The sequence below is a fragment of the Ipomoea triloba genome, chromosome 14, assembly GCF_003576645.1.
Source record: "Ipomoea triloba cultivar NCNSP0323 chromosome 14, ASM357664v1".
Taxonomy (NCBI): Eukaryota; Viridiplantae; Streptophyta; class Magnoliopsida; order Solanales; family Convolvulaceae; genus Ipomoea; species Ipomoea triloba.
This window is the reverse complement of record NC_044929.1, coordinates 21,956,217-21,984,040: the sequence shown is the minus strand read 5'-3', so window position 1 is coordinate 21,984,040 and position 27,824 is coordinate 21,956,217. Positions and strand designations below refer to the sequence as shown.

General features: G+C 35.2%; 5 protein-coding genes across 5 annotated transcripts; 3 read left to right on the top strand and 2 right to left on the bottom strand.

Annotated features, from left to right (window-relative positions):
• The first annotated feature begins 1,189 nt into the window (after positions 1-1,189).
• On the top strand, positions 1,190-3,296 carry LOC116005069 (probable indole-3-pyruvate monooxygenase YUCCA5). Its single transcript, XM_031245299.1, has 3 exons — positions 1,190-1,969; positions 2,208-2,579; positions 2,689-3,296. Exons 1-3 carry the CDS (start codon positions 1,301-1,303, stop codon positions 2,911-2,913), a joined length of 1,266 nt encoding a protein of 421 aa, XP_031101159.1. The 5' UTR covers positions 1,190-1,300; the 3' UTR covers positions 2,914-3,296.
• Positions 3,297-11,240: 7,944 nt separating this feature from the next.
• On the top strand, positions 11,241-13,887 carry LOC116004835 (monothiol glutaredoxin-S10-like). Its single transcript, XM_031245008.1, has 5 exons — positions 11,241-11,697; positions 11,815-11,888; positions 12,595-12,669; positions 12,995-13,021; positions 13,604-13,887. Exons 1-5 carry the CDS (start codon positions 11,405-11,407, stop codon positions 13,678-13,680), a joined length of 546 nt encoding a protein of 181 aa, XP_031100868.1. The 5' UTR covers positions 11,241-11,404; the 3' UTR covers positions 13,681-13,887.
• A 4,010-nt stretch (positions 13,888-17,897) lies between these two features.
• On the top strand, positions 17,898-20,854 carry LOC116004455 (protein LOW PSII ACCUMULATION 1, chloroplastic). Its single transcript, XM_031244517.1, has 4 exons — positions 17,898-18,256; positions 19,275-19,847; positions 19,995-20,045; positions 20,320-20,854. Exons 1-4 carry the CDS (start codon positions 18,024-18,026, stop codon positions 20,459-20,461), a joined length of 999 nt encoding a protein of 332 aa, XP_031100377.1. The 5' UTR covers positions 17,898-18,023; the 3' UTR covers positions 20,462-20,854.
• Positions 20,855-21,219: 365 nt separating this feature from the next.
• Positions 21,220-22,396, bottom strand: LOC116004457 (photosystem I reaction center subunit IV B, chloroplastic). Its single transcript, XM_031244518.1, has 3 exons — positions 22,101-22,396; positions 21,707-21,772; positions 21,220-21,443 (listed from the first exon to the last, which is right to left on the bottom strand). The coding sequence occupies exons 1-3, from the start codon at positions 22,362-22,364 to the stop codon at positions 21,339-21,341; spliced, it is 435 nt and encodes a 144-aa protein (XP_031100378.1). The 5' UTR covers positions 22,365-22,396; the 3' UTR covers positions 21,220-21,338.
• Positions 22,397-23,418: 1,022 nt separating this feature from the next.
• LOC116003750 (tetraspanin-18-like) lies at positions 23,419-26,663 on the bottom strand. The gene is made up of 6 exons (XM_031243668.1): positions 26,241-26,663; positions 25,977-26,076; positions 25,127-25,207; positions 24,914-25,018; positions 24,482-24,682; positions 23,419-23,797 (listed from the first exon to the last, which is right to left on the bottom strand). Exons 1-6 carry the CDS (start codon positions 26,531-26,533, stop codon positions 23,744-23,746), a joined length of 834 nt encoding a protein of 277 aa, XP_031099528.1. The 5' UTR covers positions 26,534-26,663; the 3' UTR covers positions 23,419-23,743.
• Between the last annotated feature and the right edge of the window lie 1,161 nt (positions 26,664-27,824).

Genomic DNA, 27,824 nt, shown 5'->3' with positions numbered 1-27,824 from the left:
GGGGGGGGGGGGGGGGGGGGGGGGAGGTTATTAATGTAGTACAGTGTATACTAAGGTAAGATGTTGATGATCTCGAAATGTTCCTTTCCTCTAATATAATTGGCTTAAATGGCTTTCCTATTCTCATGGAACTCCTCATTTGCCCTTTTGGTGCATCCCTATACAGTATACACTACACATCACCAACTTACCTAGCTAAGGTGTAAGAATGGTTTGATGACAAGTAGCATGTGAGTTCCAATGTTAGATCCAATTATTTTTATTTTTGATTTCTCGACTATCATGTGACTCTTACGTTTAGTTTTTAAGTATTATTTTTGATATATTTGGTGTACAATTTTTATCTTTTTAATACACTTAGATACGATATTATTGACACAATTTCTCATACAAAATAATAAACATATTTTATATTTGTAAATAAAAACTATATATTTTCACTGCCTAAAGACCATGCAAGGAGTTCAAGACGCTGTTGTTCTGAATTCAAAATGTGATGTGTTTCGATAATTTTCTACATAAGATTTGGTCTAAATGAATCAAAATGAATAAATGTGGTTTCAAAAAATCATGTACCAAATGTAATAAAGATAATACTTAGGACCAAACTTATAAGTAACATAGCAGTTATGCGGTCAAAATTAAAAACAATTGATATCGCATTTGAGTGGTAAACATTTTACTTATAAATTTATCTCCATTTTAATATTTACCTTTTGATGTAACACAACTTAATTGGCTCCATTTCTATATTTGATTATTAAGTGATTTCTGTTTTTTTTTTTTTGTTTATTTGTAGAGTAACGAATTTATAAGTAACTAATAAATATAAAGAATTATATTATCATATATATATATACAATTTAAATTTATGATTGAAAATTAATACTCATATCAACAATCAGACGACTAAAATTGTAATGTCACATAAATATAGGGGCATAAATGCTATTTTTTCCTAAAATAAGCTACCTGCTTTTCGTTTCCTGTTTTAAACTATTTTTGAATTCCAAATAATAATAATAATAATAATAATAATAATACTTTTAGCATATGATTTTGTGTGGGCCACCCCAAGTCATTAACTCAGCTCACATGGCACTTCTACAACGCTCTCCGGAGTCTCTCTATTTAAACCCATCCTTCGCCTCCATTTCCTTCAACAATCAAATTCACCAAACATCTCTCATTCTCTTCTCCAATTATAACAAAAACCTCAAACCCAATCTTCTCCTTTCAATCTCCAAACAGAAAAACACACATTTCTAAACAATCCCAGAAAACAGAAAACAGAGCAAAAATGTTTAACTTCAGCTTCTCATCGGAAAATCAAGATTTGTTTGCCCGGCGGTGCGTGTGGGTGAACGGGCCAGTGATCGTCGGCGCCGGGCCGTCGGGGCTGGCCGTCGGCGCGTGCCTGAAAGAGCAAGGGGTTCCCTTCGTGATCCTAGAAAGAGCGGATTGCATTGCATCTTTGTGGCAAAACCGCACTTATGATCGCCTGAAACTTCACCTCCCCAAGCAGTTTTGTCAGCTCCCGAAATTCCCGTTCCCCGACCACTACCCGGAGTACCCGGACAAAAAACAGTTCGTGCGATACCTCGAATCCTACGCGAAAAACTTCGACCTTAAACCTCAGTTCAACGAGTGCGTGATGTCCGCCAAGTTCGACGAGGCTTGCAAAGTGTGGCGCGTCAAGACTACGGCCGCTGCTGCGGGTGGGGAAGAGGTCGAGTATATTTGCCAGTGGCTTGTAGTCGCCACCGGCGAGAATGCTGAGCGCGTGGTGCCGGAAATTGACGGTTTGAAGGATTTCGACGGCGAGGTCATCCACGCCTGCGATTACAAGTCCGGCGAGAAGTTCCGCGGCCGGAAAGTCCTCGTCGTCGGCTGTGGAAACTCCGGCATGGAAGTTTCTCTTGATCTATGTAACCATGACGCTAAACCCGCCATGGTTTGCCGTAGCTCGGTAAGCATTTTACTAACAAAGAAATTACTAAAATTTAACTTTAAAGTCCAGTCCAACTAAGTTGGTCAGATTGTTAATTAAAAAAATTAAAAAATTAACTCCCAATGGGAGTACCAGATAGTCTTGATTTGTCAACTAGAATCAGAAGACAAGATTAGTAATTGCATTTTTCCTTTATTAAAAAAAGTATTAAACTTGATTCTAATGATATTTCCTCTGTTTTTTTTTTTTCCTTTAGGTTCATGTATTGCCAAGAGAAATCATGGGAAAATCGACGTTCGAACTGGCGGTGTTGATGATGAAATGGATTCCTTTGTGGCTAGTGGACAAGATTCTCCTCGTACTGGCATGGATAATCCTCGGAAACATCGAAAAGTACGGCCTAAAACAGCCGAAAACTGGCCCACTGGAACTCAAGAACACACAGGGAAAAACCCCTGTTCTTGACATTGGCGCATTGGAAAAGATCAGATCCGGGAAAGTCCAAGTAGTCCCCGGAATCAAGAATTTCTCCGCCGGAACGGTGGAGCTCGTCACCGGCGAACGCCTCGAAATCGACTCCGTCGTTCTGGCCACCGGATACCGTAGCAATGTCCCATACTGGCTTCAGGTGTGAATAAGTTCTATTTGGTCATGTTCTTTTTCTTTATTTCTGATTTTCCAACATTGTTTTTTTAAAACATAGGACTAATGATGTTACCATATGTTTATGTTTTCAGGAATCAGAATTTTTCTCCAAAAATGGATACCCAAACGCACCATTCCCAAATGGTTGGAAGGGCAAATCCGGACTTTACGCAGTCGGGTTCACAAGGAGAGGGCTTTCTGGTGCATCAGCTGATGCAGTCAAAATAGCACAAGACATCAGCAAAGTTTACAAAGAAGATCTCAAGCAAAAGAAGCAAAAAGTTCCCACACACCGACGATGCATTTCTACCTTTTAATAAACCGGGAAAGCTAGGATTAAGTATTCTCGGGATATCACGTTGGGATTCACCTGTTCCATCGGATAAATGCTGGCATGATATCCTTCTATTATTCCCTTCTTTTTTTGATAATTAACCCGAGTTTACTAGGACAAAAAAGTAAAGAAAGTAACTGTCAGTAGTGTATAATTAAGTGTGTAATTGTAAAGCAAAAAAGCAAGTACAGTTTTAGAGTATGTAATCCTAAACTACAGTTTAGGATTTTGGTCAGCCCTCTCCAGAAAAGCCCAAGGAGTTTTGTTAAGGTTGGGCGTTTTGTATACTAGGATGATGAGGCGTTTTATGATGTCTTTTTACCCATACAGATTAATCAAAATGAGAAAAAAAAAATGCAATCTTTCAGTGAGAAAATGACTCTTCAAATTGTTCTGTGTGTACATGATATGAAAAGTCTTTTGACATAACATTAACTGCTAGAATGTAAGGAATGTCTTACTTGTCATTTGTCAAGTTGTTTTCATGATTTTAATGAGAAGTTATTATGATTTGAGTTTCAAGAAAATTCTATGATCAGGGTTACTCCTAACTCATGGTCTCAACGGATTACTGGATAATGCTTTTATTGTTCTGATGAGTAAAGTTACAAAGTTTTTATAGCAACAATCTTAGTCCTTTATCTAGGTTTCATATCTATCTTTAATAAAATTTTAATTTGTTGTAAGAAACTATTTAAAAGTAAAATGAAAAAAAATGATTAGTTTCAATTTCATACGAAACCTGTGAAATTAAAGTAAATTTGTTTCCTAATTTGGTTGTTTTCATAGCTTTATCGAGTGAAGTTACTAAGTTTTTATGCTAACAGACAACTAATCATCAATTTTATGGTAATTTATCTGATTTGGCTATTGTGATCTTATCATTTTATCTAGGTTTTATCATTCTTTAATAAAGTTCAGGATTGTCATCCTAAGAAATTATTATCTAAAAGTATAATGAAATTAAAGACCGGTATGGTCAAAGTAAAACGTTCTATGATTGGATTGTTTTCATAACTTTAATAAATGAAGTTACTACGTTTTTATGGAAACAGGCTACTAGTCATAAATCATAAATTCTATATATGGCAAATTCATGAGTTTAGCCTTTTATCTAGGTTTCATCACTCTTTAATAAAGTTTAAGATTGTTGACGTAAGAAATTATTTAAAAGTAAAATGGAATAAGAACGATCAATCTTAATTTCATATGAAAGATATTAGTTTAAATTATGGAGTACTCTATACAGACAGGTCAAAGTAAAATTTATTGTGATTCAATTATTTTCATTATATTGTTTTAGTGAGTTTTGATGGCAATAGGCAACACACAACTAGTCATCAATCCCATGGCAAATTTTGTGATCTAGGCCACCCATGATCTTAGCTCTTTATCTAAGTTTCATTGCTCTTTAATAAAGTTCAAGATTATCGACTATCTAAAAGTAAAATGGAAAAGATATGACGAATCTCAATTTCATATGAAACATATTAATGGAAACTATGGATTACTTTATAAAGACTGGTCAAAGTAAAACTTTCCGTGATTCGATTGTTTTCTTAGCTTTAATGAGTGAAGATACTAAATTTTGATGGCAACATCCAACTAGTCATCAATTGTATGACAAATGTTGGCCTAGCCATCAATTCTATGGCAAATTTTGTGATCAAGATCTAGAATACCCATTATCTTAACATTTTATATAAGTATAATTTCATTCTTTGATAAAGTTTAAGATTGCAAGCGTAACAAGTTGCTTAAAAGAAAAAGCGCAATAAATTATCCATTTCAATTTCATATGAAACACATTAGTGAAAAATACAGATTCCTTTAGAGACCAGTCAAAGTATAACTTTTATTGGTCTGGTTGTATTAATAAGGACAATATTATCGTTCTCTTTAAGTGAATAATCAAATGAAAACTATATACGGATTTTTCTTATTTTGAGTTTATTGCACCAAAAAGAGCAATCATTCTATCTCAGTTTCAACATAAACAAACAAAAATTATGGATTATTCAATTCTTATCCTGATCTTGGTATTATTTGCAGTGGGAGGTATTTTCAAAATGTTCCTATCATTGAAAACTTGATTATTGAGTTACCAACTTGTCAATGATTAGAACAAGCATATTGTATTCGTTGCCAATACTGGTTAGAAAGCTTTATAAGACTGCATGTGCATAGGGGTTCTTCATGAAGCAATAGGGGACATGTAAGAAACTGATTGCCCAAATAATAATGTAATAATAAATAATTCTTTTCAAGTTCAAAAATTCACCTTTTTTCTTTTCTTTTTTTTTTTGGCGGTTGAGCGGGACATAAATGATCAAACCTAACATCTAGACATCATAATATGTCATTGACTGTTATATATACAAGATAAGGAAATAAAGTTCCATGCGATTTTATTATTAGCTATAACTTTTAACGTAGTGGCCTGGTAAGTGTTTAATGTAGTAGGTGCTAAGATGTGGATTGTTGTTGGTTGGGGGTGGGGGTGGGGGGCTTACACCTTTCCTAAAGCTTTGGTCTAAAAGTGTTTGTTTGATGGGATTTGAACTTATTCTGAATTGGTCAATTAATTAAAATTGCCATTTGGGGTTGATGTTCCATATCTTTCTTTTTAAGGTGACGGGAAAACCCTAACTATTACCCGAGGATGTACACGGGATAAACTCTACATAACCTACAAACCACACAGGAGAGGTAAACTGTATTAAGAAAACCCTATATGTGACGGCTCAACTAAAAGAGTAATTGAATTTGTAATTTTTCGATACTAAAATCATGTTTCGCACAGTTGACCACCCTTTCGGGATTGATGCATGTTCCATATACCTTGATTCTAGGTAGAGGAGATGACCACATACTAGTAGCTATCTACCTCACACTTTTGTGATAATAAGTATATATCTCATCATTAAATTAGTGTTTGACTCCTCTCTAATTGAGGTATAATATCAGATAATATTCTCTCACTTGTCTTTAAGCACATGGACTGACTCATTACACTTTGTATCTATCTCCCCTGTATTAATTGACCCTTCACAGTTCAGAAGCTCAGAACAATCTTGGATCAGAGCACACAAAAAAATGTTAATTAAAATTGAACTCCACTCTTATCTGACTGTGTTATTAGCTGTCTTTGCCATGAACTTAACCCCTAGCTACAAAAGCTGTATTGTGTTAATTTGTGGCATGTGATTAAGTAGCTGTTCCTAGAAAGACTAAAGTATTTGAAATGTTCCACATAGATTCTTGAGGCAGGTTAGCATCATATATAAACTTAGTTTAATTAGTTAAGCTCTTAGAACTGAAAAAAAAAAAAAAAAAAAAGGAAATATAAAAATAATTAAAATTGGAGAAATGTTTATTAAAATATGATTAAGTTTCTGTTATGAATTGTTTAAATAAAGTATCGTTTAACATCTTTATGTGTTAAATTTAACATTGATGGGAGTGTTATTAGAGAGAAACCAAGTGGGTTGTGGTGGGGATCGGAAATCCTTCTTGATGAGACATCTCCATGTATTAAGCTTAACTTTGATAGGAGTGTAAGAGGCCAACTAGGGCTACCCGTAATTGTTATATCATGGACCAGGGTTGTTCAGTTAACATATTTTATACTTACAATTAACATTATATGTACGCATAATATGATAGGTACAGTAGTTACAGGTACAGAAACAAAATCTGAAGGTTATTTTTAGACCATGCATGGTCTACAATGTAAGGTAGACCGTGGTCAATGGTATAATTTACCGGCTATATTTGCTATTCGGTGGATCCAGAGTTTAAAATACACAATTTACCTACTAAATATTCACAATTTAAATACATTTTTACATACTGAATATTCACAGTTTGAATTGTGAACACTCAGTATGTCAATGGACACGATCGAGTCTACCTTGCAAGGTGGACATGGGTCCATGGTATAACTATTGTTTTTCCTGAGCTTCTTCAATTCCTCCCGAAGACACAACATAAAATAAAATAACCAGATGGTTCGTATTTGGCCTACCTTGCTTGCTCTGAAAACACACATTGCCAAATTAAATGAAATAAATTATTTATTCTTTTTAGCTGCCAAATTAAACAAAGAACAACTAACATGGACGAAAATGTGCAAGAGTTGAAACAAACGTTGTAGGAGAAAACCGCGAGCTGAGTGGTCAGTAAATCGCATGGCCCATAGGTCACCGATACTGCAGCTTCACACGCCACATGATCCAATAATACATATATATTGCCTGCACCATGCTACCTCTTTATTAATTGTTCCACTTCTCCAACATTGTATTTACGCCTTCATGCATGTCATGTCCCTAAACCTCATCTATTTGGTCTCTCCTATGTGTTCCCATTATTGTTTCCATTGTTGTCTCATTGCTCACTTAGGCCCTTGCCTTGCCTTGCTTCCTTGCTCTCCCAACATGGCCTCACTCCGTTGCCAGGTTTTGCACATGGCATGGGTGTGTGATTCATACATTGGTATAGTATAATATATATATAATGTTGCGGGCGTCATCGGGGAGACTGATATGATTGGAGTGGTATGATAGTTGGTCGTTAAGTACCTANTATTAAAATATGATTAAGTTTCTGTTATGAATTGTTTAAATAAAGTATCGTTTAACATCTTTATGTGTTAAATTTAACATTGATGGGAGTGTTATTAGAGAGAAACCAAGTGGGTTGTGGTGGGGATCGGAAATCCTTCTTGATGAGACATCTCCATGTATTAAGCTTAACTTTGATAGGAGTGTAAGAGGCCAACTAGGGCTACCCGTAATTGTTATATCATGGACCAGGGTTGTTCAGTTAACATATTTTATACTTACAATTAACATTATATGTACGCATAATATGATAGGTACAGTAGTTACAGGTACAGAAACAAAATCTGAAGGTTATTTTTAGACCATGCATGGTCTACAATGTAAGGTAGACCGTGGTCAATGGTATAATTTACCGGCTATATTTGCTATTCGGTGGATCCAGAGTTTAAAATACACAATTTACCTACTAAATATTCACAATTTAAATACATTTTTACATACTGAATATTCACAGTTTGAATTGTGAACACTCAGTATGTCAATGGACACGATCGAGTCTACCTTGCAAGGTGGACATGGGTCCATGGTATAACTATTGTTTTTCCTGAGCTTCTTCAATTCCTCCCGAAGACACAACATAAAATAAAATAACCAGATGGTTCGTATTTGGCCTACCTTGCTTGCTCTGAAAACACACATTGCCAAATTAAATGAAATAAATTATTTATTCTTTTTAGCTGCCAAATTAAACAAAGAACAACTAACATGGACGAAAATGTGCAAGAGTTGAAACAAACGTTGTAGGAGAAAACCGCGAGCTGAGTGGTCAGTAAATCGCATGGCCCATAGGTCACCGATACTGCAGCTTCACACGCCACATGATCCAATAATACATATATATTGCCTGCACCATGCTACCTCTTTATTAATTGTTCCACTTCTCCAACATTGTATTTACGCCTTCATGCATGTCATGTCCCTAAACCTCATCTATTTGGTCTCTCCTATGTGTTCCCATTATTGTTTCCATTGTTGTCTCATTGCTCACTTAGGCCCTTGCCTTGCCTTGCTTCCTTGCTCTCCCAACATGGCCTCACTCCGTTGCCAGGTTTTGCACATGGCATGGGTGTGTGATTCATACATTGGTATAGTATAATATATATATAATGTTGCGGGCGTCATCGGGGAGACTGATATGATTGGAGTGGTATGATAGTTGGTCGTTAAGTACCTATTTGACAATGTTGTCGGTTGGAGGGATTTGTCGGCTTAACCATTGGATCGGAGTTTTAAATTGGAATATATAGTAAAAGTAGTTTAGTTGATAGACGGTTAGACGGTTCTAATCTTACATACAATTTTTTTTTAATGTACTCTTAAGGCTAACTCTATTTAGGAGAATAGTTAAAGCAGTCTAACTACAGAAATTTTATTAGCCCAAATTAAAGCAGTCCCTAGCATAGTAGCATCCGCTACTCTTGTACAAGGGTAGCATCTTACATACAACTTTTTGATGTACTCTTAAGGCTAACTCTATTTAGGAGAATAGTTAAAGCAGTTTAACTATAGAGATTTTATTAGCCCAAATTAAAGTAGTCCCTAGCATCCGCTACTCTTGTACAAGGGTAGTATCTTACATACAACTTTTTGAATGTACTCCTAAGGCTAACTCTATTTAGGAGAATAGTTAAAGCAGTCTAACTACAGAAATTTTATTAGCCCAAATTAAAGCAGTTCCTAGCATCCGCTACTCTTGTACAAGGTTAGCGGATAACCCTTTACAAGAATAGCGGATGTACAGATCTGTACTAGTGATACCTATAAAAATTTCAATAGAGGGATAAGAGTTAATAGGGGCAATGTGATTACATCAACCATCCAACGACCTCTTTGAAACCTCATTCTAAGAGACTCCACCATTGATGGATATATACCTCCTTAACCAACAACCTACCAACACTAGCCCCTACCAATATTTTATATTTATCCCAACATCAAAATCATGCTCCAACATACAAAACTCATATGAATTATGAGAAATATTCATTCCAACGACACTCCTTGCTAGTTGCTACTAATTTTGTACCCTCGGCATCTCCTGCAATCCTTGTCTCATGGTTGGGGCAATCATTATATTGTAAACCATAGTCCCCATTGCAATGTAGATTACTAACATACACGTTTATTTTTAGTATACTAACGAATTTTTTTTTCTATAATGACCTAGGTTTTTTGATCCATCGGCTTCAGTGAGCTATATCCTAGACCCCATGAATTCACCTCATGCCCATGATGAGGTAAATCGAGTCATTCTAACTTCAAGATTTAATACCAAACTGTACAAGCATGCGCACAAGGAGTCTATCTCAAACCCTCAATGTTCATGGAGGAATCGAATTCGTACTATACCGCTAGAAGCAAGTCTTTAAGTGAAGCTTCTCATTTTTAATGAATTACAAGTTCAATTTTTAAAGGTTCATCTTTTACAAGTTAATTTTAGGTAGTATAATAAAAATAAACGTGTTGTACATTAAAATCAACTTTTAATATATTAAAATAAACATTAATCGGTGTTGCAACATTGACGATTCACACTATAGTTGGTCTGTTTTGGGGCCTATGGATGCATGAAGGTAGGCCCATTAACGGTCTTTATAGCCGAATTTTGATTCATGATTTATTATTGGGCCCAATATGAAATTCTGTGCTTGTCAAGTTGATGTTGAGTCAATAGCTTCTCTCTCTCTCTCTTTTATACAGTAATTGTTTTTTTTTTTTTTAAATGTATAAGAATCCACTAGTTATGTATTATAGAAAAATTGTATTTACCATCAGTTCTTATATTGTAAGCATCATCATGCCATTTTTAATTCTTGAATTATTAGTAAAGTAGTGCTTTTAATTATTCTATTAATGAGTTTGATACATTTTATTATTTTTTTTTTGAAATCAGATACATTTTATTATTATTTTTATTGGAATAAAATTTGAATATTTAGTAGGAGTATGTCTTTTGAGTCCAAGTAAGTAGTACTTTTGAGTAAGTGTAGAACAACATATCAGAAACTTGCTAATAAGTAGTCTAATGTGCACAACTCCTAGCCTAATGCTCAAGTCAATAGTAATATGTGTCGACTAGTACTGTCAAAGTGGATCAAAGTTCGCGAGTCGACATGCATCCACCTCACAGTGGGATGGATTAAGGTTACAAAAATAATGGCCTGCAAAAAAATAAGCCTAACGGACCTGGCTGGCTTTATATATAAGCTTGTAGGCCGGTCCGTAAAAGCTCGTCATAAATTAGGTCGCAATGAGACGGAGCGACCCGCTTTGACAGTACTAGTGTCGACTATAGATGTAATAGTTGGTGTAATAACGGTGAATTTAACATGTTCGGCCAGCACACCCAAGTACCCCCACCTAGGTGGCGAATTGTCCAACCAGACTGATCTAGAAGAGTCCAGAATTAACCACAATATAAATTATCATTATCATGCAAGTAGACCTACTCACCTACTAATAACTATATCAAGTATGATAGCACGGTCAATTGATAAATCTTTCTTCATTTAATATTTTTCTAAATACATTTATAAGATATTACATTTTAATTAAAAATATTACACATATCTCACAATCAAAAATCAAAATAGAGTCTCACACAACCCTCATTAAGAAAAGTTAATGATTGTTTGGGAAGAAAGTTAATGATAGTAACTTTACGGTTACTTTGACCAGAAAAGAGGCGAAAAAGAGCTTTAGATTCAGCAACCAACCACCTCTCATGGCTGGCACGCACAGCCACAGCGGTTTCTGATTCGCCGATTCAAACCAGAAAGCTGCGAAAAGCTCAAGAAAACGAAGAAGCAAACTCCATAATAACTAACCAGAAACTTCGATTGGCCATCAATGGCGGGGACTTCCACTCCTACTTCTACTACGAACTTGAGCAGAGTCTTCGCCTCGCTTTTTCCCGCTCCTTCCCCTCGCCCTCGCCCTCGCGCTCTATTCCATTGCCGTAGCCTTTCAACTTCCTCCAATCTCGGATTCTGCGGAACCGCATCGAGATTCCCCAAGTTTTCCTCCAGAAAACCGACCCAGATTCGAGCTGTGTCGGGCTCGTTCGGGTCCCGGATGGAGGAGAGCGTCAAGAGGACTGTCGGCGAGAATCCCGTCGTTGTCTACTCCAAAACTTGGTGCTCGTAAGTCGTAAACTTCGTTTCTTTGACAATGCTTACTGTCTTAGTATCTTTGTTCTGTCTGTTATTTGTTTGATTAAATGGGGAACTGAAGCTACAACTCTTAATTCTGCTGTTAAGCTACTCATCTGAAGTGAAGGCTTTGTTCAAGAGACTTGGAGTGGAGCCGCTTGTTATTGAATTGGATGAAATGGGTAAGCTTTGATTCATCATTTGTGTTTTACATTTTATAGTTTACTTTATATTAGTATGTTACTCTCTGCAATCTGTAGTTTTCTGGGATAATCAAGGTCTGTTTGCTTGATATCTCCATTCATATTTGTGTTTTGGTTGGAATTGGGGAATGCAGTTTTAAGAAATCCATTATTTTTGTTTGAATGAGTCTTATGTATGTTCAATTGATGGCCTTATCAGTGTGAAAATTCATGATCACACAGTTTTGTTGGAATATGTCATACAAAATTGAACATAGTCAATGACGGGTTTAGTTTAGTCCATCCGGGTACTAAAAATGGTATGCAAAGTGCCACAAAGGTTGTATGAATGAAGAAGAACTATAAGTGGTCGTGTATGGCCTGCTAGTACTATTATCCCTGGGTGTGTCTGACCAAGGTCTGCAGTTTGCTCTGTCTGGATTCCAGCAGAGTAGTGGCCTCTCGGGCCTTGGCAATAAGATATGCAGATCAATTCTCTCAGGCATGGGCTGAAATGTGGGCGGTGGGCCACTTCTTTCAGCTTTCTCACGGTAGTGGTTTGTGGGTTGAGCCGGTATCCTATATTCCATCACTCTGATTGATAGCTTATTTTAGTTAGAAAGGTGTGGTGATGGTTTCCGGTTATTTCTACTGTAAGTGATATCCCCATTAGTGTTTTGGCTTAAATTATATATGCCTGTTTCAGGTCCCCAAGGACCGCAATTGCAGAAGGTGCTGGAAAGGCTCACAGGGCAGCATACTGTTCCGAATGTGTTCATTGGTAAGAAGCGTGGAAATATAATATGGTGCTTTGAAGTTTTGCAAGATCATGCAAACTGGTCCTAAGGAACCATCTGCTTATTTGATATTTATTACGACTACATGAATCTATGTAGGCTGTTATGAACAAAAACCAAACCTTACAACCTACGCATTTGCTGTCACTCTCTGCTTTCTTAGCCTCACTTGAGATAATATCCAATCCACCTATCTGCCATTTCTTTCTATAGCAATAATTAAAGAGCTATCTGAAGCTTCTTTAGTATTAGATGAAAGAATTTAATGAGAAGTTGTTTTAACCGGTGCTTGTTCTTCTCCTTGACCAGGGGGCAAACACATTGGAGGTTGTACAGGTAACTTCACTTTCTCAAGCCTAGTTCTTTTAACACTATACTCTGAAAATAGAAATGCATTTCCTCTCTTTCCATTTCTGCATTATTGCCCTTGTGAGAATGCCAACAACTCAGATGTTGCAAATTTGAATGTGGTTTGTTGATTTAGTCACTACAGAAATAGAAGATTGTTTCTAAAATGGTAGATGAGTTATGTATGCTTAACCTAATCCACACGCCTTTCATTCTTTGAGGTTATGTATGCTTGATATGTCAGGCCTTGGTAGCTCTTGCATAGTGCATTCTTAGATGCATATCTAGAGATTAGATATGATCTATCTATTGATTCCAATGGCTTTGCTTTTAGCTCTTATATTTACTCTTTAAGTAACTTTCAATTATTCGTTAATATATGTCCCACACACCCTAAGAAAACATCCTTGAGTATCTAAAATTGTTCGTTTGGGTGTTCTCTTCATTCTTCAAAGCATTGTTTGCGGTCTGGAATTTCATCCACCTTAGCAAAACGAATAAAACTGTCAAATTTTGAATGCAAACAACTTGAATGAAGAAGTTTGATCTTCTCCTCGTTTTTCGTTGCAGATACCATTAAGCTATACCGGAAAGGAGAACTTGAACCATTGCTCTCTGAAGCTAGCTCCAGGAAAACAGAGAGCTAGCTGTCAAGAGCGTGGCGTTGAAGTTTGAACTATCCTTGTTCGCTTAGTTGTGTACTGATTATTTGCTCCTAGGATCTGAATTCATGATTTGCCATATTTGTACATGTTTTATACTTAGCCTTATTGTTGTCCCAATAAAAAAACAGATTGTTACCCCAATCCAGAACAAACACTCATTCTCTTTGGTTCATGTGACCTTGCTGACAACCTTGCTAATAGATTTTCTAGTACTTGGGGCAACCCAGCTAGGACAGTTGAATTGGTAACCACAAGGTTTCAAATTCAATTTCCTATGTGAGCTGTCCATTAGTCTTTTTAGTTTGAGCTAGTTAACTATGACAACCTATGGTTGTGCAAATCACCTTTGAACCTTGATTGGTTGCAGAATAACTTGCTAGCTAGGTTAAGATGATGATTGAGGATAATGTGTTTATGTGGGTGGAAAGTGATGGCAAATCAAATGAAGGGTGAGACATGAACTCATACATGTTTTTTTTTTTGGTATCATATAGAGTTGTATCTAATATTATTAGCACCGCAAAATTTTGGGTAATAAGAGAAATTCGCAACCACTATCACACAATATTGGATAAACATCAATCTTGTGTAATAATTCACAAATTACACAAGGCAATAGGAAGGCCTTGTGCACTGGGCTTGACAAGAGGGTGTTAGTAAAAAATAGAACTCTTGATTTTTTGGTATTGGAATTATGTTTCACACTTTCAACCCGTCGTGACTACCATATATGATTGTATTTGATATTATTGGTACTGGCATAAACAATGATATATTTTTTTTGAAGAAAGAAAATGAATTTCGTTATGCAAACTCAAAAGCAAGAAACCTAACATTCCACAGAGTGCGGCACTACGACACACCCGAGCCCCTTCATCCTTAGTGAGGAGGTGGGCATGACGGTTACAATTCCTACTAATATAACAAACTACACAACCATTAATAGAACTAATAAGTTGATTATACATATGAAGAACTAAACCAACATAAGAACGATCCGAACTCGCATGTGAAAAGTCCGAGACCACGTTGAGAGAAAATCCAATTGTAGCCGGATATTGGAGAGCCCTTGTTCTTTAATCTAGGAGAGGGCTTCCTGCACTGCACAAACCTCCGCCATTAATGGATCTTGGATGCATTGTAATGGCCCCTTCATTGCTGCTATAAAAGACCCAATACTCAGCCGAAGATCACCGTTCTGGATGCACTTGATAGTACTCAATACAATAAAAAAAAATATAAAAAATACTCCGTAATATATATAAATATATAATTACACATGATATTATTGGTATTAATATCAATCAATACAACATGCTTATTCATATATTTAATACTTCAGTATTAAATAAGATCAATCAATATAGTAGAATAAAAAAAATGAATAATAATAATAATAATAATAATCTATACTTACTATATATAAAAGCATTATTCTCCTCTAGAATTTTCCCGCCCAAATGTAGGGGTATTTTAGTAATATGGTAATTATAATAATAATAATAATATTATTAATAATAATATTATTATTATTATTATTAAATATTAATAATATTAATTATTATTATAGAATAATATTAATGATAGAATAATATTAATTATAATTGGTTATAATAGGTTGTTAGTAATTATGGTAATTATTATGATAGAATAATACGTAGTATTAATGAGATAAGAATGTGATTTTGATTGTTATAATTTTTTGTAATATTTATCTAAATGTACTCATATGAGATACAAAAATGGTGACTGTCAATCATATTTATTATATTATATATACTAATAATATCTAATAATTGTAATTGGCAAGTCCCATGTAAAATTAAATCAAATATTTATTATAATTTTTTTTTCTAATCATTTCCAATTAATTCTCAAATGGTAATAACCTACTAACACGAATTGTTTGCTTACATAATATTATTTTATTAAATTAATTTGTTCATTAAATCGTAACAAATACTAGCATATTAATGGCACTTATACACGGTAATGTACGTGCAATAAAATTGGTAATATTTATATATACACGAAAAATTGTCTTCAAAAAAATATATATATACACGAAGATCACGTCCATAAAGTCATCATTTATTAGTAGAAAATTAAATCAAGAATATGATATATTATTGGAATTGAAAATTAAATCAAGAATATAACATATTATTGGAATTGAAAATTACAAAATAATATCTATTAATTATAAATTAATTTGTTCATTAAATCGTAACAAATATTTTCAATCATATTATATTATATATATGCTATCAAAAAAATACACGAATTACGAATTCTGACTGATATACAAAAATTACGAATGTCAATTATATATTATATAATGCTAATATATTACGAATGTCAATCATATAATAATAATAATAATAATAATAATAATAATAATAATAATAATAATAATAATAATAATAATATAACTCCTATGCATATTTGTGCCTTAATTGGCACCTAATTGGTAGAAAATGAAAAAGGAAACGAAAATCACTAATTGACTATAAATAAAAAAGATCCCTAATTGATTGAAAATGAAAAAGAAAACAGAAATTAATCATTAATACTAGAAAATGAAAATTGAAAAGGGGAATGAGAATTACTAATTGCCTGCAAATTAAAAAAAAAAAAAAAAAAAAAAAAAAAGAAGAAGAAGAAAAAGGGATCCCTACGCCATGCCTATAAAATGATAGGATCAAACTTGGGTTTGCCTTCCCCCCTGTGCTCTACTTAAGAGATTCAAGAATTGGATCCTCTCTCTAAGGTTTTTCCAAGAATGATGGTTTTCGTCATTCCCGGTCTTGATCGTCGTCGCCATTAACATTTCCATTGGTCTGTATTCTCTCTCGATTTTCTTCCTAATTTCTAAGTTTCCCACATGTATGCATATGTTTATTAGCACTTCTTCCGTGTGCAGGAACATGTATGCATATGCTTAAAGATGAGTCCTTTTTTGTTTTTAAGTCATTTTTATGTGATTTATTTTTGTATATACGTGATGATTTAGCATTGAATCAGTTACTCGGACTTTGATGAAATGGTGGAGAAATGGCTTAGCATTCAAGTTATTGTTTTTACTATTTAAAGAAAAACAAAAACAAACCAACAAAAAAAAAACAAAAAATATAAACATATGCATCGATTGAATTGAAGTTTGAGGAATTACCGGAATTAGAAATGGCGAAACGAGAACTTTAGCATCCTTTTCCCCTGAAAATTGAAATACACGCCCAAACACTTCAGCCCAAACAATTAAAAAAAAATATTTAGCAAACAATAGAAAAGGAAAATAAAAAATGATTCATAATTCAATGATTAATATTAATAATGTTAGCAGTAAAAATGAAAAATGAAAAATGAAACAAAATTAACTTACGAGGAAAAATAGAAAACACAACGAAATTAACTTACCAGGAAATGGACTAATAGTAATAAGGTTACTAATAAAAAGGAAAATCCTAACAAAATTTCCATTTCGTGCTTTCCCGTCCAACCACTTCTGTTCAAACAATAGAAAATGAAAATTTATTGAGGAAACAATAGCAAAGGAAATAAAATAAAATAAAAAGGGTCCATAATTTAATGATTAATACTAATAATATTAACAATAAAAATGAAAAAATGAAAAAGAAAACATAATTTAATAGTCACACATAGAATAATTATAGAATAAAATCTCTATTCTATTTAGTCATACCTTATATAGCCTAAACTACTACACATCATTTCCGTCATTTCCTTTAATAATAATAACAAAAACAACAACAACAACAACAATAATAATAATAATAATAATTTGGTTACCTTAATTACTTTACTTTCTATATTTTTGTAATATCGTACAACCATTTGGACATATAATTAATATTATCTAAATATATAATAAAAAATAAATTACGCTATATAATATTCGATGTCATCGTACGGATAATTGGACAATTATTTGCTCTAATTCAAGCTAGGAAAACATCAGAAAACATAATCAATCTAACCAATTTCATTAATTGCGCTATATAATATTCAATGTTACAATTTATATAATTATATATCGATTTAAATATTCTTAAAATATTATAACAAATCCATTCCGTGCAACGCACGGGCGAAAATACTTGTAATAATATAATAATAATAATAATAATAATAAAAGGGCTCACAAAAAATAAAGACCAATACCATGGTGCGCTTCGTGGCTGTATCCAAACCAACGGAACCAATGGCCGTAACGGATTTTCGAGCTCACTGTGCCCATGTCCACTGCTAACCGTCGTAACTGCATTTCGGAAGCTTAAAGCTCACCGGAGATTTTCCATCCATCCATGGCCGCCGCCGCCGCCACGCACTACTGTCACTACATTATTACGACGGTTAGTCTCCCCCAATTCCGTTCCGACAGGAAACATCTCGGACTTTGCCGCCAATTCAATGGCTGTAAGTGGAGCTCCGACGTTTCAGCCGTCACCGGCCTAACCTCACGCCGCCGTGGAGTGCGAAGAACTTCCTACGTCACCTGTTTTGCTTCCAATAATTCCGCTCCATCATCAGAAATTAGGTTTTCTCTCTCCCTCTCTCTCTCTCCTTTTCCCCGATCCAATTTTTGTGTTTATAGCTTGTGTTAAAGTTGTTGCTGTGACGATCATTGAGGTGCTCTCTCTCTCTCTCCTTCCCCGATCCAATTTTTGTGTTTATAGCTTGTGTTAAAGTTGTTGCGGTGACGATCATTGAGGTGCTTTGGTGGTTAGCTTTGAAAAACACGCTTTATAGTACTAATTTAGCAGCAAACATGCAAAATAGAAGAATAAAACACTCTTGCCAATACAATTATGCGCACATTAGGAGTAAATTTTCAGTAAATAAGCCTGTAGACATTTGCAATACACCTTGGCTATTCCTGATAAAGGAGCTGTCATCTATTCTAGGAGTGAATAGAAAGCATATTAAGCACAAATCTTTTTGAAATTATAGGAAGAATGTGTTATCAAGTGTTACGTCTTCATATTTTTATGAGAAAATTTGGCTTCATGGACAAAAAAAAAAAAAAAAANAAAAAAAAAAAAAAAAACAGCCAAGCTTGACCAGACAAAGGTGAGGCAACCATTATTCAGGGTTGGCTGGGTTGCTATGGAGGTGCTGGACTCTGAAATTACATAATATAGACTAAAAGTTAGGGGTCAAGGACTATATTTCGAATGGTAAGGTTGTAGGTCCATCTTGTACTTAATCTTTAATAGCCTTTACATGGAAATTTCCTTCTCTTTATGTGACACAGTAGAAGGCCAAAAGAATTGTACATTCTTTGGTGAAATTTATAGCCCTGCTGCCCTGGATTTGTATCACACTGCTGCTAATTCCAGATTAGGTTCTACATTTAAACATGATGTAGGAGACATGACTGATAAGTGAATGAACCCCTTTGTAAAATTATTGTATAAAGGCAATTTCTCAGGTGTTATGTTTAAGTCATCAGGCTTTAAAGGCTGTATGTATCTGTCTTTGTATCAATATATGATTTATGAGGTTCTCATTTACAAGTGAAACTCCATTGTAACCATTATGATTAATTTTTTTAGTTCTACAGCCAAGATAAGAAGTGAAGTTCTTTCTCCTTTTCGATCCGTCCGTATGTTCTTCTATCTTGCTTTTATTGCAAGCGGTTCTCTTGGAGGATTTATAGCCACATCACAGCTGATTGGAGCACTGGCAAATTCATCAAGAGCTGCTCAAGTTCCAGAGATCGCACAAGGTCTTGCTATAGACATTGGAGCAGTCTCCATATTTGCCTTTCTTTATTACAGGGAGAATAGAGCTAAAAATGCTCAAATAGCTAAACTCTCAAGAGAAGAGAACCTCTCAAATCTAAAGCTTCGTGTGGATGAGAAGAGAATTCTTCCTGTTAGTGATTTTAGAGGAATTGCTCGTCTGGTCATTCTTGCTGGTCCTTCATCTTTCATTTCTGAGTGTTTCAAACTCAGTGAACCATTTACTGATGCCCTAGTAGAAAGAGGAGTGCTTGTTGTTCCATTTGCTACTGATGGGAATTCACCTAGTTTTGAGTTTGAGGAAAATGAAGAGATGAGGGAAAAGAATGCCCGGAGAAAAAGGCTATGGCAGCTTTCTCCAGTTTATGTAACTGACTGGATCAAGTAAGTTACTATTAAAATAACTAAAAGATAGTCTGCTTTCGTACTATAATATCCTTTTCAAGCACGTTTGTGATGATTTTCAATATAGTGCTGAAAAATCTATGATGGAGGAAAAAGATTCTTAATTGCCTTTTCTGTTAATTGCAGATGGATAGATGAACAAAAGAATATGGCTAATGTCTCCCCTGAGTCTCCTGTGTGAGTAATCTGCCCTTTAACTTTTGAGATAAAAACTTTTTATGTCAAGAACAAATGCACTATTGTTTGTTCCCTTATCTTTAGGATGTTTGTCATAAATCAAATTGTGAAACTCTATTCCCAATTGCATACTTTAGAATCATAAACACAATCTTTTATATTGTCTTTATATATATCTCTGACAATTTCAGAAATCTATATTTGCTTTTATGTGTGTGTTAGTTGTTAAGGCAAAATATTGAATGTTGAGATATTACGTTTATGGTGTGCATAGGTATCTTTCTCTACGCTTGGATGGTCGTGTTCGTGGCAGTGGTGTCGGATACCCTCCTTGGAATGCTTTTGTTGTGCAACTTCCACCCGTAAAGGGACTATGGTCTGGTCTGCTCGATGGCATGGATGGACGAGTTCTTTGAACTGAAATTAGACTTTACTATGAGCATGAATGAGATCACTCGTCAGTCAGCGTTAACAGAATTTGTTCTCCCCTTCTTTCCATGTTTACCTTCTACTCCTTTTTCCTTGCTCTTTCGTTGAATGCAAGGCTACAGGAGAGCATGCATATTTACAAACGACAGGCATGGTTGGAATATAAAGGGGCTTCCCGTGTTTTGATTGTTAGTTTGGGCATTCCACATGATTGGGGTGTTTAACAACACCAATGAAATGCCTCTAGTCTTGATACAATATGTAGTCATCCTTGTCGTAAACCTCAATGATTTGTATAGAAGAATTTTCCTTCATAGATACAAACTGCTCTACTTTTATCATTATGTGTCATTGAAATCTTCCATGTTATATCAGTATCATTATTCCTGTGTATATCTAACACATTATTGTCCTTAATTCTAGCACTGCCAACAGCCAGACCAGAGATTGGAACACCGGCAACAACTTCAAAGAGACATCAACTTATTAATGTCTTGAATATCTCAGTTCAGTATATAAATTTGCCATCTCAACAGGTAACACCTTTACTCTTTAATCTTCTTCATTAGCACAGTTCACTTGCGTTAGAGTTCTTAAACTATTGTTGATAGTTGGCCGTTTTAATGAACTCTAGGCCTGATTGTTAGACCGTGACAGTCTTTAAAAGCATCTCTTTGTTTCACTTGCAAGCAATTGTTGTTTCGTTATATGTATTTATTATAGCACAGATTGAGTAGAGAACAGATGGGAAAGAGAGGGAAGCCACTGCTGATAAGTATGATACACCATTTAGAATAGAACTAGCCATTAAGCATGAGAATATATAATCACACAAGACGCGACGTTACAACATCAAAACATGACTCATACAACTTCTTCAACTTCATCCAATGCGTAGTTGTTGGTTGACACATTTGCGTAGTTCACCTTGTTAAACCGCACAACCACCGGGTAGCGAGTCTTAGGGTCCTGCATAGCACAAAGGGTATTCATTTAAGATTTCCATCCCCATTGACATAGAAACTTCCCTATAAACGACAGGAATATATGAATTGGTTATATGAATTGTGCATTTTCATTCAACCTTTTGTGAAATGTTAACTGTCATAACTGCTTGCTTTAGTCTGTCTTAACAACATTAAACTACTTTTCACTTTAGTTCTGTACCTCTACTCTTTCTCCGATTAGTATCAAGCTACAAAAAGATGGCCATAGCAAAAACAGAAGCCTACCTGATCAACTGCAACAACTGATCCAACACCCTTGTACCAGTAAGATTCCTTCCTCAGAATTCTCACCTGCCAAGAATAAGTATACCAAGTCATGCATACCCTTAGTTAAAGTATGTTTTTGACATTTCGCTTGACTCTATACCAAATCAAAGTATATGTTTCATCGCAAGATATTGTGTGACGAGAGAAACTCATAACCACTACTGAAGTTATACACCGGGTAAACCCCATCTTGTGAGCCAGTCACAAAGGAGCTAAACCAGCCTAGGTTGTCATAGCTGATTAGATCAATCCAAGAAGGTAATTACTAAGCCAACAGTCTGACCAACTTGGCTGGTAGCCCAGGATTGCATACATGATACATGTATATATTATGCTTAACTACCATACTTACCTTGGCTCCTCTTTTGGGTCCAACCGGTGGTGGCTTGGCAGCCTTAGGAGCAGGAGCCTCCCCACCTTCGGGGGCGGCGGTTGTGGTGGCTGCAGCCGGCGGCGCAGTCTCTTCAGAGGCCCTAACAACAAGCCTAGGGAAGGATGTGTTCTTGGAAGAGAACATCAGCATGCTAGTCCTCTGTGTGGTGTTGTTGTTGTTGGAGGTGACAACATTAGGTGTCACCAACCCTGATGCAGCCGAAGCCAAGCTGCAACTCGCCATGGATTTCCTGTCTGTGTTCTTAACAAATTGCTGTGGCGTCACCGCTGCTGCAAATACAAGTATTATGAATCTGAATCTGAACAACAGAGATTAAGATTTGAGAGGCTTTGGGTTGATTGGATATCTTTTTAGTGGATTACAATCGCTCTACAACAAGAGTGCCATTTGGCCTGACCACTAGGATGCTGCCACATCGTACCATATCCCATTCTTTTGGATAATGTCACTTTGTCATGGCATCTACTATTTGATATACTGTTTTGTTTGGCTTTTTTTTCCTTTTCTTTTCTATTTTAAAATGTTTGTTCGATTTGAAGTTAATTTCATACAAAAAGTTTATTTTAAGTTGGCTTGACTATATATTTTAACTGAAATTATTGGTTGATTAATTTCTTTTTCAAATTACAATGATTTCTTTTTTGGTCTGCTGGAAGCCTGAAAAAAATAAATAAATAAATAAATATATATATATATATATATATATATATATAGTCACATATAAGAAAAATAATTTCTTAATAGGACCACGTTATATATCCCTATAATTATCACTCTCTACTTTTGAATGTGTTATCTTTTTCTTTTTTTTATACATAAATTCTTTATTAACTAAATTGGTTTGAGCAAACTTCAAAGCGTATAATATATTAAACTAATCATCCCAGTTAGGAAAACCAAAATTGGAGGTGGACCCTGCTCAAAGTGTTGTTAATTTTCAGCACATTGGAATATTACTTGGATTCTTGGAATATGACCGTAAAATTAATGTGATGGTAATATAAAATTACTAAGATAATCACATAATTTGAACCAAAGAAGATTATATAACATTGATGAGGTAATTTTAGATGACTTGAACCAAAAGCCCATTTTGACATCAATAGGTAACATAATTACTTTAAATATCTAACTGTTTTGAAATTTGAATAGTAGTTCATATACAAATTATCTAACAATTTTATGTTAATATATTTTGATATTAAGATTAATATATTATCTAATAAATTCAAAAAATAGATGCTAAATATCCTTTTTCAAGCAGAAATCACAATGGTGGTAGAACTACAAAAATACCAATATTACTTAAAACTCCAATTCCACAATGCCAAACACTGAAATACCAACAATATAATGCACACTCGACTACTTACAGAACACAAACCTTTGCTATTCAGGATTCACCTATTCCTTCTTACATCAGCTTTACTTTACTTCTAACGATTATCATACCTGTCTTGGACCCGAAATTATCAATAACCTTTCTGCTGACATATTTACAGTCTATATACTGGCTTACACAACAACAGAAAGAATAAATAAAGAATTACACGCAGTAGAATACCGTCACTTGTCACCTACTCTGATCCTTACTGTGTGGTCTAGGCAACTCCTGTGTATTGGTTGGATGTACTCTGCTCGCGGTTCAATCCATACTGCAAAACGAAATTGGGAACAAACGGAAGTGAGTTAAGAAACCAATGGAGAATGCCCTGCTTACGATACTTAGAAACTTCGCTGCCAAACTATCGAAAGAGCATGAATGCTAAAGGCTAAAGTATAAATATTGTTGAGAATATGTTTCTTTCCAGTCCTTTTATGGACCATGTACTCAGGGGGCGTTTGGTTCAAGTTATATAAGATAACCAAGGTTATATCTGCTTGGGATATAAGATTCTCATGTTTGGTTCAAGTTATGTAATTTCCCCCGGGAAGGTAACATAACCTCCACAATACCATAACAGAACCATTTTTGAGGAAAAGGTATCAACTATGGGTGAGAGCCTTGACATGGCTCCTCCTATGCCCCAACCTAACCATATTCAAGGCACTAGTATTTCATAGAACATTGCAAAGCAAGAAGAAGAAACATCCGTTCTCTAATGGAACATATATTAGTGATGGGCATTTAATCTCTAAATATTTTTTTCCCATCTTCATATATCATTCATGATGGATTAAACAAGAGGCAGATCAAGAAACAAGCCAAATGTAAGTGGCTAGGACAAGTTCAAGACTTCAACTCTACTCTTTTTATTTAGATACCCGCACTAGCCTGAGTGGTAGAAAGAAGTGTCAATGAGATGCTGATGTTTTATACTATGTAGGAGGATCAATACCTTAACCCTCATCCGTGAACTCCATACTTCAGAATGCCATGCACTGTCATTGCCATTTGCCAGCCCAGGTGTTTGGCTTACACAAGGATCAAGCAATGGCTCCCAGGTTCTTTCTCTAGCACCATTATCTCCTTCAATATCATTGTCAACTTGCTGGTTGACCAGTGATCTGAGGATTATTGCAAGAAGCAATGTTGAAGCCTGGAAAAACGTATAAATACAAGAGTAGCATGTATCATATCACAGATCATACATTGAACAAAAGAGCATATAGGAGGTATGCAGCAATGATAATATGATATACAATGCTGAAATGCAAACACACACACACACACACACATATATATAAAGAAATAAATAACATAACCGACAGAAAGAACATAGCTCAGAAAGAGCTGAAAATATTGGTAGCCAATGTAGACCATAACATGCCTGAATTATGATGACCACAATGCCAATCCACTTACAGACACCCATGTTCGCTTCAATGAAGTTGCGTAAGCTATCAAGTTCTCCAGTTGGATCAGGTGGCAGATCCTAGAATTGTATGGTAAGAAGTATATAAGCCAGGATATACAAAACTTCGACAAGCAAGTATGAAGAAATTTCTATAAAGATTTGTAGCAAGTATGAACAAACAAATACCGCTTCCCAGTGGTGATCAAGTGCAATGAAGGCCACTAAACTTGCTTCTAACAGAACAAACACTGTCATAAGTAGAGAATACTGCCAGTTTCATTAGGTCAAGGATAGCAAGAATAAAAGAAGGGCACTGAGAATCATCCAGTGAAGTCCTTTTTTTTGTTCTGAATGTTGAAAAAGGTGCAACAGATATAACTAAAGAAGAAAGAAATAAAAGAGAAAAAGGAATAACTACTGAAAATGAGGAAAACTTTTAAAAATTCTTTACACAGTTTGACTTCTCTTTTGTAATTTTCAAGTATTTTAGATTAATGGAATAAGTTCACCTTAGCTCTAATACTCAGTCAGTATGATATAAGCAAAAAGTATCTGTTTCCTTTTCTTTTCCTTGTGTCTTGTTTTTATTTGTACCAAAATCAAATGGACTTAAATAAAAACATTCCCAGATGACCATGTGCCAGCAATTCTTCTGATAGACAACACCAATATGCTATAACCTATACAACTAATCTCTTCACTTGAATATACATGGTATCAAAAAAATGTTAGCACAACCAAACAAATCCCCGATTTTCATACATAATCAACCAATGATCAAACTTTCAACTTTTATTTGGAAATGCAAAGAAAGACCACCACAGCTACTACTAGTGATGAGTTCTCATGTAAGTTTTACTTTGAAAAATGACTAGAAAGAGTGTGCCAGAGATTGATAATTCAATTAGTCCAATTTGCTGTGAGTCAAACTACTGCTATTGAAAAGGAAGAGCAGAGCCGCGTGGTGTCACAACTACTATAGTGGAAAGTTTGTAAGGCCAAGGCTACTTCTATAGTTATGATTATCAAAGGATACACAGCAAAGACAACAGCCATTGATTGCTTCAGCGCCAATATGGCCGATGAATGAGATACAGCACAACAACGCACCTAATCCCATAAATGCATATATGAACCTGTCAAGTTAAACAGAAATAGCAATAAACAAATAAATGCTGAAGCACAGAAGCAGGACATCAATACATCATACCACAATATCTTGACTTTAAAAAAATCTCCATCCATCATTAATAACACTCTGAAATCCATAAATAATTGAAGCAGGAAACAAAGTAAATACCAAGGAGCTGGGAGCGAATGGTAGTTGATGTTGATCGCATCTCCGACACCAGAAATTGCAGAATTGATGGAATCGATGCCATCAGAAACCCTAACCGACTCGAAATTCGCGAATTGAGCTTCCGGAAATTGCGCGGACGGGGAAAATGAAGGAGAAGGAGCTGCGAGGTGGTGCTGCCATTGCTCGAGCATGTAACCTGAATATACGATGATGGAGATGCCGACGAAAGCCTGTAGAAAATTCAGGAATTTCAATACGAATGCCAGCAAGGAGTGGCAACATGGCGTTCGCATTGCGTTGAACAAATTCTTCTTCTTCTTCTTCGTCTTCTCGGGATTGACTGATCTGAGAATATGCGATGTACGTTTATGGTCAAGGATTCTGGGAAAGCCAGATACTGTGTGCTCCTGTGGACGATGATGATTCGTCAATGGCCAATGATTGAGTTTAATATTATTTTGAATTAACAATTATATATAATAATATAATAATAGTTGTGATTGTGTTCGTTGCAAGTTGCAACTCATTAATAGTTGTCACCAATGAGGTATGTTTAAGAATTTATTATTATTTTTTTTTTGAAAACAATGTTTAAGAATTAATACTCAACTATATTAGGTTTATTTTTAAATGAGAAAAATCCATAACACAAGATAAAATTCTGTTTTATGTAACAATGCAAAAATTACACAAGATAGAAAAATTTCATAAACTACACAAACTAAGTAAATTGCACTATGGATCCATACTATGCAGAGTTAATGGCTATCAGGGCCGGATTTTAGGGCGTGCAAGACATGCGACCGCACAGGGTCTCAAAATTTTGGGGGCCCCTAGTCCAGCCCTGACCTAATAGTTAGTATATGTATTTGTGAATATATTGGTTCAAAATTAAGTTTTTTTGCATTTTTCTCTTTGCAATTTTTCTTCAATTCGCAGTTTATTTATACTTTGATAGGGCCTCACTTAGTTATTAGCACAGGGCCCCGCAAATCAAAAAACCGGCCCTGATGGCTATGAAGGATGAGGGAGGAGAACCGGAGCAACATAATCATCCTTTCATATTGCATAAATGCTTGCTCCAGTATAAATAGCTCTATAAGCTACCGTTCATACTCAGGAGTCAGGCCTCGTCATCCACGATTGTCGTAGCATTATGATGGCTCTTCATTGGGTCTCTATTGACTATGTTTCTAGAGATAAGAATACTCGGGCCCATAAGCTGGCTAAATCAACACTCTTATGTAGAGAATCGAAGCAATGGATGTTTAAGCGGCCCGTTTGTACCTTTGATTCTTCTACTACATAATCAACTAACTTAACATCTCTTCAATTTTCATCAGCTTATAGCTTATAACTTTAATTTTTAGCTCAGCTACTTTTCAACTAGATTTACCAAATATAGTCGAAAGAGATGAAGAGACCTTCATTTTCGTGGATCTAGAGGGAAAGGTTCTAGATGGAGCAAGTAGATCAATTTGTTTCCACAAAAGGCTGGTATGAAGTCAAGTAGGCAACCACCAAATACGAATATTTAACTTAGATATTAATTGTGATTACCAAATAGATTATCTAACCAACTTT